This window comes from Danio rerio, chromosome 6 (genome assembly GCF_052040795.2).
Source record: "Danio rerio strain M-AB ecotype USA chromosome 6, GRCz13ab, whole genome shotgun sequence".
Taxonomy (NCBI): Eukaryota; Metazoa; Chordata; class Actinopteri; order Cypriniformes; family Danionidae; genus Danio; species Danio rerio.
In genome coordinates this window covers 42,894,422-42,916,714 of record NC_141026.1, presented here as the reverse complement: position 1 = coordinate 42,916,714, position 22,293 = coordinate 42,894,422, and the positions used below count along the sequence as shown (strand labels likewise).

Sequence of the window (22,293 nt, the reverse complement as noted above, 5' to 3'; positions counted from 1 at the left end):
AGCCTTTTTGTGAGACAGTTTAGCATAACAGCTTAAAATGTGGTAAATTAATCACAATGCTGTTTCTGACAGACCTAGCTCTACTTACCTGAAATCCATATTAGCATCCAGGAAATGACAAGCATTATCCCCAAACCACCAATTATTAGAGAGACTTTAAAACGCCGTACTAAATATTAGGAAAGGCATACGTCTTCCAAAATTATTTTTAGTAAATATTTACTATACACCATATATCTGACCAACAGAGGTCGCTATGGTTTCTTATAATTCTGTCAGTTGCGCTATTAGAAGATCAGATTCGATTCTTTTGAACAATTCAATTTCAAGGAACCGGTTCAAAAACTGATTCGCCTTTATCATACGCTTTTATGTAGTAATGTCACAATTACGTATTTTTTAAATAAGTAATTGGTTATTCAAGATTAATTTTATTAACAACAAAAATAAACACAAACAAACTTAACAGTTATTGAGATTTTTACATGCACTTGTTAAAACCTTTGGAGAATTTCGGAGAGGTTTTTATTCTAAACCTTTTAGAAATTTGTAATAATTAAACTGCTTAATTTGAGTATGAATAGTCAAAACATGTTGATTCATCAGATAATATTGATATTTCGATTTCATAGGAATATATATATATATATTATAAATCATATAAGATATCAGTTGTTTTGAATAAGTTTGCCTTTAAATAGGGTTTCCGGATAGGATTTGAATAGGATTTTCAGAGCTCTGTTCAACAACCGTTCATTCAAAAAATTTGGAAAACTGTTCAATCGACACCTTAAAAAGATTCGATTCTAAAGAACGGCTCATTGACGAATCGGACGTCGCGGGCGCAGGAGCAGTGCGTCGGAGATGCAGTTGTCAGGGGAATGGCGTCCCTCGAAAGTCCAACCACTTCGAGGAGTATAACCAGGCTTACAAATAAAACCTAATTATTATAAGCGGACACTACAAGATCATACTAACTGGGATTTTAAAGAGAATGAATTTCAAAATGGTGTTCCGACACAACCGCTCGTATGATAGCAGAAGCTGCGCAGTTGCTATAATCACGCGTCTCGATGTAAACAAGAGAGTGACAACTGAAAGTGCTGAGTGAGCCACAGACAGTCATGCTATTGCAAGCCGGAGGTACGTACGTTTATACAAATAAAAGTCCTAAAATATCATCCGTATATTAAAGCAGCTAGTTTTAATGAGTCTCTTTTATTCGTGTTGTTACTCATCTTGTTACAAATGTAGCCCTCTAGTCTAGTAGATTAGCCAGACAGTTCACCATCTGGGTGTAAATGCGTTATGTGCATCGGTTGAATACCAGCTTGTATGAAAGAACCTTAACTAGTGTATCCTAAACAGATTACTAAATGTTGTCTGGCAAAATGATGGAACCCCAGGACGACATTGAGGAGGATGACAGCCCATCAGCATCAGCACCACCATCATCATCACCATCACCGTCATCCTCTCCACCACCCCGAGCTCTGCCCCGTCAGCGCACCTCACTGCAGAAGAGCAGCGTCTGCTCTCGCTCTTACTTCATGGTGGTGATGGTTTTCTTCCACGTTTACATCATAAATGTCATTGCACTGCTGCTGTATGTTCATTATAACAACGGCTCTAACGCGATCTCCGCAAACCGGGATTTCACAAGCAGTGACAGCAGCAGTCACAAAGTTACCGGAGCGTCAGACGCGCAGGCCACTGCCGACTCGGGCTTCCCTCGAAATATGTTTCTTCCCCGCATCGAAGGAATACGGGTAAAAAGTGTTAGATGATTGGAGCTCTGAGTATTGTCATAGTCTTTGATCTTCCAAAGTATTTCTTCATTTTTAGGTGGGCCATGTCCAAAAAGTGTCACTGGTGTCAGGCAAAGTCCACGAGATGAAGACCCTCAGTCTAAAGCCTCTGCTGTTTGGTAAAGATGAATTTCTGAACAGTTCACCAAAACCTTTCATTTTCATTCCATCCCAGCAAACACAGAACTTTCCCTAAAATCCCTATTTGGGGTTTGTTGGTTTCTATTTTGTTGTGTCAGATAAAAAAAGTAATATATTACAATCTTAAGCACATCTTAATCTTTAAAAAGGCACAAAAATAACAACACATGCTTTCTTAATACTTTCCTTAAAAAGTAACTGTAACAAATTAAGGTTTTTAACACTTGTGTAAAGTTCAAATTTATTACCCTTTCGTTGTGTTCATGGCTGTTTTGCCCCTTCGTTTTTGCCGGTGTTCTGTTGATTTAAAAAAAAAAAATGTTTTTACAGCATTTTCCCAAAATATGTCAAAATAAGATGTCACTAAAAAGCATTGTATTTGCTCAAACAAAGCAAAAGTTGTGGCCAAAAAGACTCAAAATCACCCCAGAGTGGATGAAAACATCCCCAACAGCAAACAAGAGTTAAAAAATGTTTTAAGATTTTACTTTATTACTTTTAAAAACGTATTTTACCCATGACTATCATAGACATATTTTTATTTACATAATGAAAAATTTCCTGGCTTACCAACAGTGAACGTTCTGGGAGCCAGAGTTTTCATTAAAGAGCCCCTATTATGCATTTAAAAAGGTCATATTTTGGTTTTGGCGGTCTTCAACAACAGTCTGATATGCATGCAAGGTCAAAAAGAACACTTTTATTGTCTTATAATATGCATTTATTTTTACCTACTTATCCCAGCGACTCCTATATGATTTGTTCAGTTATTCATTTGTTCCCAAACCCCTTCTTAGCACTATGCTAATCTGCGCTGATTGGTTCGATGATCCAGTCTGTTGTGATTGGTTGCGTCTGCGTTCAGCGTGAGACAGAGAGAAATGTCCAGCACGGCTAATCAAGTAGTCAGAGTGTAGAGTATATGTGTAAGCCCAATGCAGGAGTGCATTAAAGCAATGCGGTTTAACACCAGCATATTAATTTAATGTAATGTAATGTAATGTAAGTTTTTAAAAACTTTACCAGCGTAGGAACAGCTGACGATGGCCATAGCAACAACAAACGGCAGTGGATTGCGAGCTCACAAACGCATTTAAATCCATATTTCAACGTGGCTTTAGACATGATATGAGAATATAAAGTTACCCAGATACAGTACAAGTGGTTACAAGTAACAAAACACAAATAAGTAATAATTAAATAAATAATTATGTAAATAAATAATTTGCAAGCTATAGAGAAAACAAGGAGGCAGCCATTTTAATTTTACTTAAGTTACTTACACTTGTGAAATGGAGGAAGGAACTGATCCATGAACTGAGTACTGTAAAGTTCCTGTCAAGCTCTGACAAAGTCCCATACATCAGTAGTCTTTTCTGATCCTTCCTTTAACAGACAGCCAACGAATCCCCCTTTGTATGCATGTAGATTGCTGAAGCACTTGTCAGGAAATTTGACGGGAACACAGCACAAGGCAGGGGCTATAATGCTGAGGTATCTTTGGGTAGGGGAAATAACAATAACTTTCCCTCACACTTCAGAGCACAGTCATCACAACATGATTCAACCGGGATCTGCTACAGTGTTTGTCTTCCTCTTTTTCTTTCCAGTGTTTGGGGGCGGGCCAGGGGTTTGAATTTTTCGGGTCTGCGCTCGCAACAAATGGGCTTGGCTTGAGTTTCATATCGACATCACATGACAGCTAAAGAGTCATTATAGTGGCGATTCATTCAAAGCACTATGAGTCGACTCTTTTATAGATGAATCAATAGTTTTAACCACGCCACTCTTTCAGATTTAAGCCTTAGCTGGATATGCCACTTCACTGGGAGCTGTGTTACACTGCATGAAAGGTCATTTTCAAAAACCCATGATAGGGGCTCTTTAATAATTCCCCAATGACACAATACATGAAGATGAATGAAAAAGCATGATTGAGATATAGCACCTCGAGTTAATTTTTTGGGGTGATCTTTTGACATAAAATGGTTAGTCTTAGTCAGTGTTTTGTTGATTCTCTTTGTGGTTCTGTTTGTTTGTGCATATCTGCAGAGATCCCTGACTTCCTGTCGGAGGAGGAGTGTGGTGTAGTTGTGCGTTTGGCTCAGCTCAAGGGTTTGATGGAGAGTCAAGTCATGGTCCCCGAAGGTCAAGAAGAACTCGATCAGCAGCTCAACCTCAGTCCTGAAGAAATCTTCAATTTTCTTGACCTCAACCAAGATGGCCAGCTGCAACCTCATGAGGTCTATCAGCAATTGCCTGTTACTATTGAGCCTTGCGATTAACAAGATAGATCACCCAAAAATGAAATTTCTGTCATCATTTATTGACCCTTTACTTGTCATAAGCATGTTTGACTTTCTTTATTCTGTTGAACACAAAAGAAGATTTTTGAAAAATAGCTGGACACCTGTAACCATGTACTTCCATAGTATTTGTTCTTTCTTCCTACTATGGATGTCAATACAAGTTTTCAGTCTTCATCAAAATATCTTCTAACAGAACTAACAAAAAAAAAAGTTATTTGGAACTCCTTGAGGATAAGTAAATAGTGAGTCATTTGAATCCCAATGCTGAGAAATATAATGCTTGGAAATGTCACATGTTTGTTTGTTTACATATGTTACATGTAATCTGTAACGATCATATTTTCTGCTGCAGATATTGACACATTCTCGAGTAAGAGATGGAATCTGGTTAACTTCTGAGAATCTTAAGGAAATTTATGACGGCCTGAAAGCTGATCTGGATGGAAATGGTAAAGACCCAAGCTGGAGATATTATTTAAACTTCACATTGTAACTGTAGAAGATATAAGAGTGTCCAGATTCATACCTCTTTATGCATGCCTCTCCAGGTCTCCTGAGTTTAGAGGAGTTTGGGCGTCTGAGAAGTGATGCTTTTCAGCGTTTTCTGCTTCAGCGCGGGGTGGAGAGGAGTCAGCTGGTGAGAAACAGCAGACATACTTGGCTCTATCAGGGTCAGGGAGCACATCAGGTTCTTCAAGACCTCCGCAAAAGGTTTATCTGCTCTCTTGTATATGCTTTCTTCATGCCACACTTTTCTTCTGTTTTTTAATAATGCGGCGTCTTTCTGTCTATCAAGAGTAACTCTTTTAACTCGACTGCCATCCTCTCTGGTGGAGTTAAGTGAGCCGCTTCAGGTGGTCCGCTATGAGCAGGGCGGTCATTACCACGCTCATCATGACAGCGGACCTGTGTATCCTGAAACTGCCTGCACACACACTCGCCTTGCTGCCAATACCACTTCTCCATTCCAGACGTCCTGCAGGTCAGCCAGAGATTAAGAGTATTATTGATTTATGTCACGAAGTATAGTTAAAAACGTGAAAAAATTCACTGAGTTAGCATTTGGTGTTGTCAAATCAATACTATCTTAAAGGGATATTTCGCCCAAAAATGAGTTATTTTGGAAAAAAGCAACCAACATTCTTTAAAATATCTTCTTTTGTGTTCAAAAAAAATCTTGAAGGTTTAAAACCACACTGTAAAATTTTTTGTTCTTATTTCAACTTAAAAAGTAAGTGTTTGTGCTGATTTAACATTTTAAGTTGTTAGAGAGTTAAGTTGTCTTAACTCAGGTTGAAGTTGACAGGACTTGACAATATAACTGTTATGGATGTGGTCTAAGATTAGTTACCTTAGATAAGATGTTGTAATTAAGAATGATGTTGATAGGACTTTATAACTCAAGTGTAAAGGACATGGTTTAGGTTTAGTGAACTTAAATATTGAAGTTGACTGCTTAGTTCACACACACACTATGGCCAATTTTGTTTTTTCAATTCACACGAAACCGGAAGCACCTCATACAAACACACCAAACATAGACTCATTCTGAAAACGTAGCCCAATATACATTTCTGGAGATTGCGGATTATGTAGCCAGAGCTATGTATGGCTGCATTTGTTCTTTAAAACAAACAATTCAGGGTGGTATGATGCCGTTTCTTTTCTTGCTTACCAGCTGACCGCTTACCTCCATATAAATGGCTTTTTTTGCTGTTACCAGTTTGACCGGTAGCTCGACACATATGTCAACAGAATTGAGACACTGCGACAGCTAAGTCCGAGTCTGGTAAAGGACGGTACCAGGAAATGGGTAAGACAAAACAAAAGCTAAAAAAAATAAAATAAAACAAGTAAACAACAGGGTGAGAATGTGGTAAATGTCTGGACGCTTTTCTTTTTTTGGAGTGATTTTTAAAACACTGCAGTTAGGTTTAGGGAAGTGTGTGATCAGGTAAATCAATGCTTTTAAAACACTATTGGTTGGGTTTAGAAAAGGGGGAGGGTGGTGGATCGGTCAGTCAACAATGCCCTCTGGTGAATTTACGTAAGAACAGCAGCCGTGAATGGCACTCTTGAAAGAAACTTGACATTTGTAAAAGCGTACACAGCGGCCTCTGGTGGATTCGTGAAAACAAAAACTAAAAAAAAAACGTAGCTTCTGGGACGTATTTGGTGCTCTGCTGAAATGTATAAAGGGGTACATAAGCCTGGGTTGACCACACCACAACGTTTCAATGAAAAAATGCACCACCAGATACACTTGAATGTTTCCAGCCCAAACTGTCCAATAACCATCCCATATGCACAAATGCAAATGCCTAACAACTAATAAGACACCTTAGGTACACACACTTGGTTTTTGTTAAATATTTAACAAAACATCCAAACTGATACCAAACTTTGTCATCTCGATTAAGCCTTTTTTTTTACCAGAACTGCAAATTCTAAGCCTGCAGTTTAGATGTTACAGTCTGACGTCATCCAAAAGTAAAAAAAAAAAAATCTATTTTAGTAAAAGAATCATAATAAATAAATAAATTATATGAGTAAATTTTCATTTTTGGGTGAACTATCCCTTTAAATAGCCTTTGCATCTTTTTTGTCATAAGACTTTGCTTAGTTTTCCACATGAACCGCTCAAATCCTTAATTTGAGCTTAAACTGGTAAATGGCTAATAAAACAATAATGCATGCATGCAAACTCAGACAATGTGGTGTTCATTTAAGGTTTTTTTTTTTTTGAACATGCAATTTTCAATCTCATAGCAACAGTAAGTTTCCTTTCTCTAAAGTTTAAAACATTTGTGTTTTTCACAGGTACATCACAGTTCTGTTTTACCTTAATAATGTTCAGGAAGGAGGCGAGACCACCTTTCCAGTTGCAGACAACAGAACTTATGAAGAAGCGGTGTGTTTTGTTCATAAAATGTTTTTGCATATATGTCAAATACATGAGTTGTGTTCAATTTAAGCACATAATGAGAGGCGTGTGTGTGTGTGTGTGTATTTCCCAGTCTCTAATACAGAATGATGTGGATCTATTGGACACCAGGAAACATTGTGATAAAGGCAACCTGAGAGTGAAGCCTGTAAAGGGGACGGCGGTTTTCTGGTACAACTATCTCTCCGATGGTAGAGGTAATGAAGTGTTGTTATAGCTGTTGTTTTGTAGTGTATTATTCTGACCCTTTGGAATAATTAAAAATGAGTGTCTGCTAAATGACAATGTAAATGAAGCAGAATTAATTGTAAAGTTAATTGATGAATTAATTGCAGCTGTTATTCATATACTGGAGGGGCAGTGGTTCAGTGGTTAGCACTGTCAGCTCACAACAGGAAGGTCGCTGGTTCAAGTCCCGGCTGGACCAGTTGGCATTTCTGTGTGGCGTTTGCATGTTCTTTATGTGTTTGTGTGGGATTTCTCTGCATGCTCCGGTTTGCCCAACAGTCCAAAGACATATTCTATAAGTGAATTGGATGAACTAAATTGCCTGTAGTGTATGAGTGTGTGTAATTGTGAGAGTGTATGGGTGTTTCCCATTACTGGGTTGCGGTTGGAAGGGCATCTGCTGTGTAAAACATATGTCGGAATAGTTGTCGGTTACGCTGTGGCAAATCGTGATAAATAAGGGACTAGGCTGAAGGAAAATGAATGAATGTATTCATATAGCATCCTATTCTGTTTCATCAGAGTTTATTTTATCATATTATCTGTGTTTATTGTTGAGACCTGAGTACAGTAAAATGCTGAATATACTCAATTGTGAATTTGTAATGAATACTACTTTCATTTTTATTTGCTTAAATGAATAAATAAAGTTTGTTGTAATATGTTACATTAATTTAAAATTAACTTTTCATTTGTTACTGTATTTGTTAACCATGTGTTTACATGCAAAAATACAGCCAGTCAGTGCTAGTTCATGTTAGTACCTTAAATGTGATTAATAGATATTTATATTTTTAAATTTGTGAATACTGAAATTAACCAGCAGTCGCCTTAATGACAAAATGACATAAAAAATTGCTAATTGATTGAAGAAAAACCTTGAAGTTCATTTTACATCCACACATTGATGCCCTATTGACCTTAATAACGACACGAGAAGTATCATATTAAAAGAAAAGTTTTATTCATCAGGTTCATTACAAATTTTCCCTGGATTTTGAATCCCTACACTGCATGCAAAATGATGTCAAAACAACATCAAAATGACATGTGACATTGGGGTAAAAACTGATTGTATTAAATTTTTTGACGCCAATGATAAATGTCAGTTTGATATCAGTTAGGTATCAATGTAGTCAAGACATCAAATCAATTTTCTTTTTTGACAAGTTTATGACATGATTTTATTAAAGATAGATAGTTAAATCTTAGTGTGTTTCACCGATCACAAACTTGTTAAAATTCTGTTTTATGTTGTCACACACTTTTGGATCCTACTGTTCACTTACCTGGACACATTTATTTAATTAATTTACTTACTTATTCATTCATGTATTTTCCCTTGGCCTAGTCCCTTTATTCATCAGGGGTCGCCACAGCGGAATGAACCACCAACTCATCCAGCATATGTTTTACACATTGGATGCCCTTCCAGCTGCAACCCATTACCCAGTTTATTCAATTGTTTCAATTCACCTATAGCGCATGTGTTTAGACTGTGGGGGAAACCAGAACAACTGGAGTAGAGGTCTGCATTATACCACAGGTGCCGCGGGGCCTGACCAGATTTCTTGATGCGTGGGAATACATTTTCGAAGCAAACGTGGGAGCGGTCGGTAACTGGTGTATTTTGAATGGGAGTGGGAGGTCTAACACTATCGCTCCTGACTGCCGAGCACGCGTATGTATGTGTGTGATTGAGAGAGAGTGATGCTGCTTGTGTGTTGCTGTCTAAGTGTTTGTGTATGTGTGTGAATGAGAAAGAGAGCTTAGTGCTGTGTATGTCTGTGAATGAGAGAGAGCGTGATGCTGACTGTGTCACTTGCTTGGTGCTATATGTCTATGTGTGTTTATACAGACAGCTTGTTATAGGCTGTCTGGACTCTGTATAGACCCCCCGGGAGTGGGAACGGCGCTGCGAGTAGAAAACAGGGCAGGTCGGGGAGCAGGACAACGAATGCTGAACATAAGCGGGAGTGGTCGGGTTCGGACTAAAACCTGGTGGGAGCGGGTTTCAAAATTTAGTCCAGATCTCTAACCCGGAGGAAACCCATGTGAACATGGGGAAAACATGCAAACTCCACACAGGAATGCCAACTGACCCAGCAGGGACTCGAACCAGTGACCGTCTTACTGTGAGGCGACAGTGCTAACCACTGAGCCACCTTGTCATTTTTTACAATTTACATATATTGCTACCTAAATTTTACATTCATAAATGCAAATTTCCTAATAAGAAACTTAATTTTAAGGTTTCGTTTGGCTGTAATATGCTTGTTTATTACCAGTATCAAAGGCTCTAAACAAGAAAGCCATACACACTTTAAACATTTGTGAACTCTATAATGTGTTTATTCAATTATTTCATATGCACATTTTGTATTTCTATATTTTATTTAAAAAGTTATGCTGCTCTTTAAATAAAATAAAAAATAAAACTTATCTGGACAGTTGTCGATGGGCTGTAATCATTGTGCTTTGCTGCCCTCTGTAGGTTGGGTGGGTGAGCAGGATGAGTATTCTCTTCATGGTGGCTGTGTGGTGACACAAGGGACTAAGTGGGTTGCCAATAATTGGATCAATGTGGATCCAGACTACCAGCGGCAGGCACGCTACCAACTGCTCGTTTCTCAACAAGAGTCACAAGAGCAAGAAGAACCGAACTCAGACCAGCACATAGAAGCTCACCAAGACCTGTAAACACACACACACACAAACACACGCAAATCCAGGTACGGCAGTGCACATATGTACACATTCACTTCCATGTTATGATCTACTACAATATATATAGTCATCCACTTTCTTCTTCACATCCAGATACAGTTCATTACCAGCAGAAAATCACTAAACACATTGGTATTGGTGGTTTCCGAGGACACTTTTTAGGTGTATTATATTTTATACTGTAAAAATTGACTTGTCAAAAGACTTCAGTACAATTTTATCACATTTTGAATTATGAGGACACAGTGTATGTCATTAACTACCTAAATAGAGTACAACTAGGTCAAATTCCCATGTCATTATACATATTTCTGTCCTTGTAAACCATCAAAACCAGTACACACACACACACCCTGAAGCACTGACCTCAAACCACCAAAAACACATTGATCCTGGCTTGCACTTCCTGGCATACACACACACACACAAATGCACAGTATAGAAATGTAGCCCTAGCAACATTTCCTTGCATTCAGAATTGAAAGCTTTACTCAGCCTCCAGGGTTGGGTTGGATTCAGGGATACGCAGCCTGAGCTTTATGCAAATGTGAAAGACAATGCTACTGTTCCTAATGTAGATATTTAAAGGTGTTATTTATTTTTTCATGGGAATGCAGCCATATTGGACAACTTTGTTTACATACTGATTGACACTCTACTGTACCTTCCAAAGGCTGTACACAACGCAGCTAATCATTAATGCAGTGATAGTCATTTGAAGCAATAGATGGTGATGGCATGGGTAGGATTTGTTTTTTACTCTGGCGGCCTCCTAAAACAGCTTTCTGTCAGTGCTAAAATAACTGCTGGAGGATTTTAAATGTACAGTACATGGCCGGAGAGTGTTAAAAATACTTTTACTTACACTGACATTTGAATCAGCAAACACTTGAGGAACGTTATCTGCAGGGGCATTCAGCATTCACTAGTTGTAATATAAAGATTGTTTAACCTAGTCAGCCTCCATCTCTGCCAGGATGTTTCTTACACTTGTTTCTTCTAAGATATTCTTGAAGCATGTCGAACTTGCACAATCTTGTAATATTAGTTTGAATTTTAATTATTTATTTTGTAATATATTATTGTTTTTTTCTGTTATTTGCAATGCATCCAAAGACTACCTGAAGTTAACTTATTTTATTTATTATATGTTGGAACTGAATCACATTTGTTGCCCTTAAAATGCACAGAATCACTTTGTTGAATAAATGATTAAAATAAACTGTAAAGACCAGTTTTTGTTATTAAAAACATTTTAAAGACATGAAAACATTTGTTATTCTACTACATTTTCTTTTTCAAAAGTAAAAATCATTTATGATTCACTATGCATACAAATTGGCATAAAAAGGTATGAAGTCCAGCTGGATTTGAAATTAAATTTCCATTAATCAACATAAAAGGGATCCAGAGAGGTGGTCAAAACCTTTGAAAGACCCGAAAGAGTGTGTTCACACTAGAAAAGTTGATATTATTATTTAAATGTGATTGCTTTAATAGTGTGGGTTATTTGAATAAGTGTAAATGGACAAATTCCATTGCAGTATATACATTGTAAAAGATTTTTTTTTAATATTCAGGGTTACTTTTTTAAAAATGACTGTGTAAACACAAAGCTAATCTGGATTAAATATGAACTGAACTACAACTATGAACACACTAAATCACTGCTGGTTTCCTTAGGATGTAGCCATTGGATTTAGAACCAGGTACTTCAATTTGAGTAAAACAAAGCCTGTGGTAAGCACAACTTGAAAATCATGCAAAATACATTTTGCTCTATAGTTAATTACACAACCATATCAAAAACATGATTGTTAATTTGCTTATTTTGTTCTAATTGATAACTAGACAGGAATATTTAAATAGACCCTTTTCACATTTCTGGGATTCTCAGTAGCAGAAAGCTTCATAGTTGGGTAACCTTAGAGAGTAGTGAATGGGAGAGTACAACAAATCATTTTTTTAATAATTCTATGTGCTGAAAAAATAAAAGAAATAACTCTTCTATGGTGTTCAAAACTTTCAGAAAAAAGAAAAAAAAAATATTTGAGACTGATGATGGCAGCCAGCAGATAGAATCAGTGGAGTCAAATTTACTCTCAGCCCCATAGACTGCAATACAAACAACGGAAGTAGGATATACTACATACATACAGGCGTTTAAATGTTCATACGTTTAAAAAAAACATCTAAATATTAAAAACTTTCAAGGTTTTTAGATTATGATGACTGTTAAACTCGTCATAACAGTTGTAAAAAGGGTCCATTGTGAATGTGCACAGCTGTTAAAAAAACATCAGCTATCTTTACCACAGATTTTATTTGACTCATAAAGTCCATCCTCTTGTTAAGTCGTGACGTATGGAATACGGTTTCCAGGTCCACTTATTTTAATTTTAAAAACGGTCATTTATTAATAGCCACTGTTTAGTCGTATCACACATAAAAGTGAATTTCTTACAAAAATCATGGTGCACACAGCAGTCAATAGTAGTACTAGAAATAGCAGTCAGACTCGCTGCATCACAGACACTAATCATAACTCAATCATCACTCACTGACCATCTGATATTTGGTGCAAATATATATTTATATTTTATGATCATGATTTTCAAAAGTATTACAGCACTTTGTAAACATTTATTAGTACCATTTGTTGAGGCTCCCTGTACAGTGGACCCGGAAGCTGCATTGCGTCATAACAGAGTTAACAAGTGGATAGAAAATAAAATACAAACATTTTAAATACATTTAAATGACAATGACATACTGGAAAACAAGAGGTAAGACATGCTTTGCAGTGTTGGGTAAAAAAAGTATTATATTTCTTTTTCCATTACATATGTGAAAGTGTTATTTTAGATTTTTCATTTTAAAGATTAAGATAGACTTAAGAGATATATATATATATATTTATATATATATTTTTTTTCCCAACACTGATGCATTGTTACAGTCAACAGTTGAGTCAAATGCTGTTTGATATCTTATGAAAAGTTTTTGTCGTGTGAATCTTAAATAAACTGCAAATGAGCATGCAGTAGAAATCTTCTCTTATAGCCGAGTGCCACTCATATCCTGAAATGAGAAGATTGAAGTCATTTATATGATCATATTCAATATATAAATGTGTGTGATATTGGTCTTAGTAAACAATTACAGAACTTACCAGAGCGTTCTCATGGCTGTTGATGGTTGCAGCTCCATGATGCTTTACACAATACAGAACTGCATCATGTACAGTAGCAAAGACACAGGCCTCAGTGATGACATCAGAGAAGAAGCCGCCACGCTCCAGCTGTTTCATCACTAATTCTTGAGTAAAAACAAGCAGTTCAGATTAACATCAGATGAAGTTTACATTAATTTCACATTAGATAAGTCAGTACCAAAGTCTAAACTGAAACTAATTAAACTAAATAACTGAAAAAAGGAGAATATGCCATATTTTAGGTTGTATTTTTTTATTTGCAACATCCCATTTGAATTGAAATGTTTTTAGAAGAAAGGGTTTGTAGAACAGGTTTGCAGGGTTTCTGCAGGTTTCATCAAGTCACATGTAAGACTTTTTAAGATGATTATGAATGAAATTTCAGACTAATCCAGGGCTAAATTTTAAGGATATTTTCTAAAGGCCCAATAAGCAAATGCTTTTCAACAAACAGAAACTTTTCTGTAAAAAAGATCGACAAGCTTTAAAAATTACAATAAATTAAATGTACAGTACAACAGTTTGTCTGGGTCAGTGTCCTCACATATTATGGTCTATAAAAACATGGAGAACTTTTTAAACAAATGTTATTGTAAGGAAGATAATTAAACCATATTGGTAAAGACAGTTATACATAAAAGTTTTATTGAGATGTATTGTTGGTGGTTGAATGTGTGTTGGCCTGATTGGGTATCTTTACATGGACAAAAAAAATTAAGACCAGTTTAAAATGATTTAAGACCTACAAGACAATGTTACAGTAAATTTCAAGAGTTCACACTTAGCTGATGATTCTTTATAAAGCTTGTTTGGCATGCTGTCCCGGGAGAGAGCCAAGAGCTCATAAGATCCTCGAGCCCGGGGCTCCCTCCTGTTTGCAAGGCGAGAGGGGAGTTTGAGCTCAGGTAGATCTCGAGAACTCTCTTGCTGTAGTAGCAAATGAACAGATAGTGATTGCCCTTAGAGATAACTACTTACTAGAAGCATGTCTATGATGCCGATTTGGATTAGTCACTTAACTTAGGTTGCATATTTTTAGACGGTAGGAGGAAACCGGATGACCCAGGGGAAACCCATGTGAGCATGGGGAGAATGTGTAAACTCCGCACAGAAACATCAGCTGGCTTGGTAAGGACTAGAACCAGTGACGTTCTTGCTGTGAGGCAATAGTGCTAACCACTGGGCCACCGTCTCACCCATCTAGGAAAGGTGGAGAAGTAGGTGTGGAAGGGGGAATTCTTCAAAACGAAGATGGCTGTCATATGGAATTTGGAGTATTTATAGTGGCTTAGGAATCATCTGATTGGTGAATCACAAACTGAATAATGTAGGGCCGGCTGCAAGCAATCATAAGCATGTGATTTTCTTGAAATTAGTTTAGAAATAAACTTCACTTAGGACTTTTTAAGGCTTAAAATTTAGTTTTAAATTTAAGACATTTTAAGACTTTTTAAGATCCCACAGACACCCTGGGTTTGGAACAAGTGAAGAATGAGTAATGATAATAGAATTTTCATTTATTTTGGGCACTTCAGAAACTTACCTTGACAGCCTGCCATATAGATATGCACATCGATCTCCCCAAAATCATGAAATATCTGCAATAAGAGGCAATAATGAAAGTGTTAACGTAAACTCAATTGCAACACAGTAACATTTTTGTTCCATAGAAAATAGTTTCGCATCACCTACATTCCTCAATGTCTTAATGGCCACGGTATCAATAAAGTTGGCGGTGGACAAATCTAAGATGATGGAATGAATGTCCCATGTCCACTTGCCCAGAGATCCCAGAGAGACTCTCTCCAGGTCTCGGCTTAAAGTGTCCTCACTGCTGGAGTCAATGGTGGTAACATCGGCGTCATGCAGATCGGACACTGATCCCAGGGTGGCTGTGTCAGGGTCAGTACCTTTAAGGTACATCCAGGTGTGCTGGCCATCAGATGTCCGTGCTGTCTCAGGTATTACGAACACTGTATTGTTTTCCCGCTCTTTCCAGCCTATCTCTGCCTCTCTGTGTAAGTCTCCATTCATATCACTCAATTGCCCTGCCTCCTCTTCCACTGAAAATACAGCATGTTTGGATCGCTGAGAGGCTTCTCTGAAAGCTTTTTTCTGTGAAGAATGAAACGACAGTTTTCAGATCTGTAGTAGATCAATTTATTAAGAGTTCACTAAAGGCCTGTTATGGAAGCTGCGAGTGTTCCATCGCAGACATGATGCCTTACTTGCTGCTTAATTATAATCATCCTGAAATTACTTTATAAGGGACTATAAACCTTCTGCACTGTAAACAACTGATATTAGCTTAATGACAGAGTAGCTGGGTTTCCATCACCCTGTTTTAATGCACATTAAAAAGTATTGCATGTGAAACAAGTGATGGAAATGCCAAATTCTGCAAAAATGTACAAAAAAGATTTTGTACAGTACTTGTGCGAACAAAGGGTTAATGTCTTCAAAAAGTAGTAGTTACAAATGTAGTTCAAAAATTTAAGATTGATTTGGCAGAGATTTTAATAATGATATAGATAAAGACACTTGGAAAGGGATTTTTTTCTATAGTAAAAAATATATAAATAAGAAAGAGTTAAATTTATACAGTATAAGATACTTCAAAGGTATTATTAAACTCCATTTCAAGTGGAAATGTGAAAAAGAGATTAGCACATACTTCCATGCTTTATGGCAGTGTACAAAGATTCAACCTTTTTGGTAATCTGTTTTAAGACATTTAGGTGGATGTCTGGGGTTTAATATTCCTCTTTCACACAGGATATGTCTTTTAGGTGATAAAGTTTCCACATATTACAAATGATGAGTTCTCCCTTATAACTTGGTAGAATTAAAGCAGCACTTATAATACTGAAGTTTTGCAAAGACATTTAATACCCTACACTTAAATTATGGATGGAATTCACAATTGAGAATGTGTCATATGAAAAAATGTTAACTAAAATGAAAGGCGATCATAAGGAACATTATATATAGGAGAATTGAATTTCTTCACTTAAACTATGTGTCTGCCCTGTTGTGCTCTGTAGTATTATCATTATGCATTTGTTACTGTTTTCATTATTTTTTTCTAGTTTTCTTAACAGTATATTTTTCAAAATGTATTCTGAGATTGCCTTCTCTGAAAAGTAAGCATGTAATGCTTCCTTATAATTTGGATCAATTTTGGTATTTTAAGTGGCAGCTAAATGGTGTATATTTGTAAAAGCCTTTACATGGCACATCTATAGTACATGATTAAGACTAGCTCATCAGATCATCTACCTGTCTTTTAGCTTCTCTTCGGGCTCTTCGCTCTGCTCTCCTCTCTCTGCGTTTCTGCTTGGCCTCCTGTCTGCGCTTGTAAGTGAGCATCTTCCCGATATCCAGGCCACTCTTTAAGTAAACATCAGCAATTAATATGCATAAGTGAAAACAATATAGGTATAATATATCTTTAAAGAAAGGGGTTCTCAAAATTTATGTAGAGCTCAGATTGTTTAAAACAAGATTCAAAGGCACACTAATCATAGTTATGTTTTTAAAATGTATTAAATTTGTGTGGAAGTAATAAAAACAATATATTGACTCAGTGGCCTCACAACACTAAGGTTGCTGGAGTCCCGGCTGGGCTAGCTGGCACTTCTGTGTGGAGTTTGCATGTTCTCCTTATGTTCGCGTGGATTTCCTGCGGGTGCTTTGGTTTCCCCCACAGTCCAAAGACAAGCTAAGTGAATTGGATTAACTAAATTGGCCATAGCGTATGATGTGTGAGTAAATGTGAGAGTATATGGGTGTTTCCCAGTACTGTATTGCAGGTGGAAGAGCATCCGCTGTGTAAAACATATGCCGGAATACTTGGGGGTTCATTCCGCTGTGGCGACCCCTGATAAATAATGGACTAAGCTGAAGGAAAATTAATGAATGAATGAGTCTCACATTCCAGAAATCTATAAGGTGATTACCATTATCATAATGTGTACTCAACAAAAACATTGGGACATAACAAGTGAAATGCACATTATATTTGAGGGGTAATTTACCTCAAAATGGATATTCTGCCATACTTTACTCACCCTCCATGTGTTCCATACCTGTTTGAGTTTATTTTGCTAAACACAAATGAACTAAAGTATCTTGTGGAAAGAACAGCCCTGGATGTCCATAGTATTTCTTGTTCCTACAATGGATTTCAATGGCTGCTTTCATCCAACATTCTTCAGAATATCTTGTTTTGTGGTTAACACAACAAAGACATTGATAGAACAGAAGTTTAGAACCACTTGAGAGTGTGTAAATAATAAGGAAATTTTCATTTTTTGGTGACCTATACATTTAAATACCTTAATATTTTCAAAGCATTAGCCATCCGTAAGGAAGAAAGCGATCACTGTTTGTATCAGCAGTACTACTGTTGGTTTCCCTTTTAAAAATATGAATATTAACTATTGATATGATTATTGATAACTCCTGAGCCCCTGATTGAGAACCACTGTTCTTTTTTCAGAAATGTTTATAAGCACTGAAAAAGACATTCATACTCTGTTATCATCAGGTTGCATACAAATAATTGTACCTTTTTTTTAAGGGCCTCAAGATAAAGTTCAGCATTAGCAAAGTACATGGTGGCAGAAGAGCGAAATATGGTGACACCAGGTACCTCCCTCACCTGCAAAGCATGATGCATGTTTGTGTTATGTCTGCTTGGTAGATACACTCAAAATAGACTGGTCAGATAAGAGTGATGAAGGCTAGTTTGCTGTGCAATTTTCCTGATATTTCTAAATAAATAACCACAAATAACTGCAAAAAATAGACAAAAAATAAAAAACGCCAGATTTCCAGTGCCGTTCTATCTGCTAAATGAATACATATCAATTGAAAACTTGACCTCTTTGTGTGTCTCCATATCTAGATAGAGCTCAGTGCCGGGCAGATGTCCCAGCAGTGAGTAACTGGGCCTGTGAGACAGTAAGAAGTCATGTGAGAAGGTCAGACATGATGAAGCAGATGACAGGAGAGAGAAACACTACTGAAAGATTAGAAAAAGGGAAAAACTCCAACCGTTGAGTCCTGAAAATAACAGTGAGCAGAGCGAAACCCATAGAGGCTCCCAGACCCATATCCAAATTAAAAAGCACAGTGGACACAAACGTCACCAACCATATCAACTACAAACACACAAAACAGAGAGAACAGATGAAGCACTTACGAACAAACACTTATGGAAAATAATCAACAATTTTAACTGTTAACTTTAAACTAGATTTCATTTTTTGTAATGTTAGTGATGAACTATGCTAAGGTGGCTGATGCTAAGTATGTTTTCTATATATATTTTATTACATTGCTTTGTGATTTTATTATTTTTATTTTCATTGGTGATATACAACATATTACAGTCATATAACTGTAACTTACCAGATCAATCTTGTTACTACGCCACAATGTGACTATGTCATAGTACTGCTTGAACATTCCCTTCAGATTCACAAATACAATAGCGGAAAGAACTGCCTAGACAGACATACAAAGAATGGACATTCTAGTCACACTCTATTTATAGTTCATACTAGCACAATGAATCTATATAAAGTACAAATAGGTTGGTAATCTGATGCACAGTGCTCACAGAGGATTGTTTACACATACCTTGGGCAGCTCTTGAAAAAGTGAGCCTAACTTTAGTACTGTCACCAGTACTATAACTCCAGACACTACTCCTGCAATCTAAAAAACACAATGTGATGAATAAATGTACCCAGCAAGCATTTTTTGTTTTTAAAGGATTTCTAATAGTCATCTAAACAGTCGTCTTGGCTAAAACAAGGCTAAATTTGGGCTGTCAGTGAAAATCTAATAGATGTCTAATAAATAAACAGAAATGAATGACTACACAAATAAAATCTGTCTAATCTTTCTATTTGACAACTAGTCCTATTCTTAGACGTCTATCAGATTTTTACAGACAGCCCTATTTTATCCATGTTTTAGCCAAGCTGTCTACATTTAGATTGCATGCTGGGTGTAGCCTTGAAGCATGCAAAATCTGTAGAAGTATGTTAATCTTGCCTGTGTCTTTCCTCCTGTGCTCTCCTGTATGAGACTGCGAGACATAGAAGAACAAACTGAAAAACACTGGAAAAAACCTCCAACTGTATTACTGAGACCTAAAGCCACCAGCTCCTGTAACACAGCATGAGAAAGACAGATATCAGCTGTTTAATAGAGTTTTCTAGTGTTTATATGCATGATCTTTAGGTGATTTTCCAACCTGGTTGCTTTCCACTTTGTAACCATGTTTTAGAGCGAAGGTTTTGCCCAAAGAGATAGAAATTGCATAACCCACAATGGCCATAGCAAAAGCATCTAACACCACCTCAGAGAAGATGTAGACATTTGGCACGCTGGGAGGCTGAAGTCTGAGAAAGCACATCAGAATGAACACTAAAATGAATGACTATTTTTACAATATGCTGTTATGCATAGTAACTAGCTTTTTTCTTTTATTTGCTGAAAGAGTTTAGCTCTGGATAGTCCCCAAAATAAAATTGCATTGCTAAATATCTCAGATTTGAAAAACTCACCCACTTGGGATGTCGCCAACGACTGATATCTTATAGCTCTCATTCAGCCGAGTATAGAACGATATAACTGTCGCCACTACAATCTTGCAAAAAAAAGCATACACAAACTTTTATGAATTTCACGTGCCGAGGGTAAAATGATGTTAATGATTCCTTGTGTAGTGAATAATAAGCCAGTCTAGTTGTCATTAGTTATTACTAGAAGATATGATGCAGAGTCGAAATGCTGACTAAACAGATTAATAAACAGAGAGGACAGGATGTACTGGTAAACAACCAAAGACAGAGAAACTCTGTTAAGGATTTAACAAATCTAATACAATAAATGTAATACTAAAACAGCATATTGGTAGGACTGAATTTTCCTCCTTGGTTACATACAGTGCAGAGCTCCACTGGTATGGGTATAATCATTTTTTTCTTAAGTGCATTGTTAAGCTCCTTGGCTGTGATAAGAACCACGATGGACACAACACTGGCCACAAGAGTTGGGAGGTGAGTTTCTGGCAAGAGTGTGAATAAGTCTACAAGAGTCTGCAAAGAAAAACAACAGAGTAATGTTTAATAACATAACTTTAACATGTTTCTTTCAGTTATGTGCTGTGATTGTACTCACGTAGACAATAGACAGAGGTCCATTGAAGCGCTTGGGTGAGACTCCAAGTATGTACTTCAACTGGGCCACTACGGCATGAGCAGAGGCAGCTGTGGTATAACCTCTAACCAGAGGCTCTGAGAGATACGTACCAACAAATCCAAACTGCACCAAGCCTAATACAACCTAAGGATCACAATACAAGATTCTAGTTAATTCCACCTGTAATATTGAGAACTTGTTTTTCAGACTATAATGAAAATAAATAATATATTTGTGTCCAAATGGAATATGAGATTCTGCTTATTACATACATTCAAATGGTTTAACCATGGATTTAGGTATGCATATGCACATTTTGTATGTTTGTTTTTCATCACCTGAATGAGACCTCCCAGTACAGTGGCAGCAGCTGCAACTTGTACCCTGTACAAATCTCTAGATGCAATATCCACCTCCCCAGTCACATTAGTCCCATTGTAAATGAGAAAATCTGTATCAGGGGCCAGTCTCTCAGTCACACTACCAATCATAATACTGAGGATAGTAAATGTGCCTGTACATTGAAACACACACACAAATGCATTTAAAGTGAATATTAAAGTCCATTTTTACATTACAGGGTCAAAAACAACACTAATAATAATAATAATTTTCATTAATATCCCCTACCTACAGAGATGTGTCTAGAAGTCCCAAAAATAAAATAAATTAATGAAGGATAGAGGGATGTGTAGAGTCCAAATACTGGAGGCAGTGAGGCCAGCAAAGCATATGCCATTCCTAAAACATAAAATTACCTCAAACACCATGTACAAAGATTATACTCCGTTTTTTAATGATAAAAAAAAACACTTTTTACCTTGTGGAAGATGCATAATCCCAACACTGATGCCAGAGATGAGATCTGGCATCCCATAATCCCAGATGGAGTAACGGGGCAACCAGGACAGAACAGGCAAGAAACCAACTATGCTTCGTTTGATTCTGGGTACAGAGCAGCTAAACAGATAAAAAGCTGTTTAAAAAATGCTGCCAAGTCATGTCACACACGTTGTTTTTTGGCTGCATCATCTTACCTGAATGATGTCTTCAGCCGATGGGAGATAGGAAGGTTGATCTGGGAAGGGTTCATTCTCTGAGATCGCTCTTTCAGCCTCTGTTCATTAATAACCTCTCTCTTCACATGATACCCTTCATGTCTTGAATCCATTCTCTCTATTTTGTGCTATTTAGCTCCTATAAATGATCTTTAAGACTCAAATGTAAACCACACTATCACACTTCATTGTCTGAAAAAATATTCATAGGACTTTCTGCAATGCCAGAGATCTCTTAAATACCTCTAAACCTGTGAGGGATACTTAATAGGGGAGATAAACGGGGCTGGTTAAAGCTGTGCTTTCTAGCAATGATTAACTTTAGAGCAAGTTCTAACTTATAATATTTTAATAAATACATACATTTACAGAAACATTAAATGAACAAATCAAGTTAACAAATAAAACCGCAAATGTGTCTGCCATAAATAAAACACAATTGTAACTAAGTGATTTTATCTCTAAACTATTGTCTTATTTCAGTGCTTATGCTGACTCAGACTTTCTTCCTGTGTTCATTAGTTGTTAGTTTTTGCACTCTAGGGTGAACTGCATGGAAACTTTTTTCTGATCCGGTAGAAATTTCCATTATGACATTCAGTATATTATGAACTGATGACAGAGACGACAGGAAGAGATACTTTAC

The 22,293-nt window shown here is 36.8% G+C and overlaps 2 protein-coding genes across 4 annotated transcripts; one reads left to right on the top strand and one right to left on the bottom strand.

Annotated features, from left to right (window-relative positions):
* Window positions 1–868: 868 nt before the first annotated feature.
* p4htmb (prolyl 4-hydroxylase, transmembrane b) lies at window positions 869–11,379 on the top strand. Of its 3 annotated transcripts, none has more exons than XR_015493966.1 (10): window positions 869–1,143; window positions 1,369–1,769; window positions 1,846–1,927; window positions 4,002–4,192; window positions 4,611–4,707; window positions 4,807–4,969; window positions 5,055–5,240; window positions 7,079–7,169; window positions 7,276–7,539; window positions 8,866–9,872. XR_015493966.1 is itself a non-coding variant. In XM_087257739.1 (10 exons), exons 2-10 carry the CDS (start codon window positions 1,377–1,379, stop codon window positions 10,128–10,130), a joined length of 1,533 nt encoding a protein of 510 aa, XP_087113865.1. In that variant the 5' UTR covers window positions 869–1,143; window positions 1,369–1,376; the 3' UTR covers window positions 10,131–11,379. The 3 variants fall into 3 exon arrangements, 1 of the variants encoding a protein (XP_087113865.1); XM_087257739.1 differs by lacking the exon at window positions 8,866–9,872 and adding an exon at window positions 9,925–11,379 and having other exon boundaries at window positions 7,276–7,399; XR_015493967.1 differs by lacking the exons at window positions 7,276–7,539; window positions 8,866–9,872 and having other exon boundaries at window positions 5,055–6,320; window positions 6,468–7,156.
* A 1,401-nt stretch (window positions 11,380–12,780) lies between these two features.
* On the bottom strand, window positions 12,781–21,834 carry slc26a6l1 (solute carrier family 26 member 6, like 1). The gene is given in 19 exon segments (NM_001114417.1): window positions 12,781–13,238; window positions 13,330–13,475; window positions 14,915–14,969; window positions 15,064–15,486; window positions 16,651–16,761; window positions 17,942–18,034; window positions 18,257–18,326; window positions 18,430–18,536; window positions 18,787–18,882; window positions 19,018–19,095; window positions 19,438–19,551; window positions 19,640–19,787; window positions 19,953–20,035; window positions 20,334–20,486; window positions 20,569–20,733; window positions 20,928–21,103; window positions 21,220–21,330; window positions 21,410–21,549; window positions 21,627–21,834. Coding segments are annotated over 19 exon segments (2,427 nt in total). The 5' UTR covers window positions 21,761–21,834; the 3' UTR covers window positions 12,781–13,214.
* Between the last annotated feature and the right edge of the window lie 459 nt (window positions 21,835–22,293).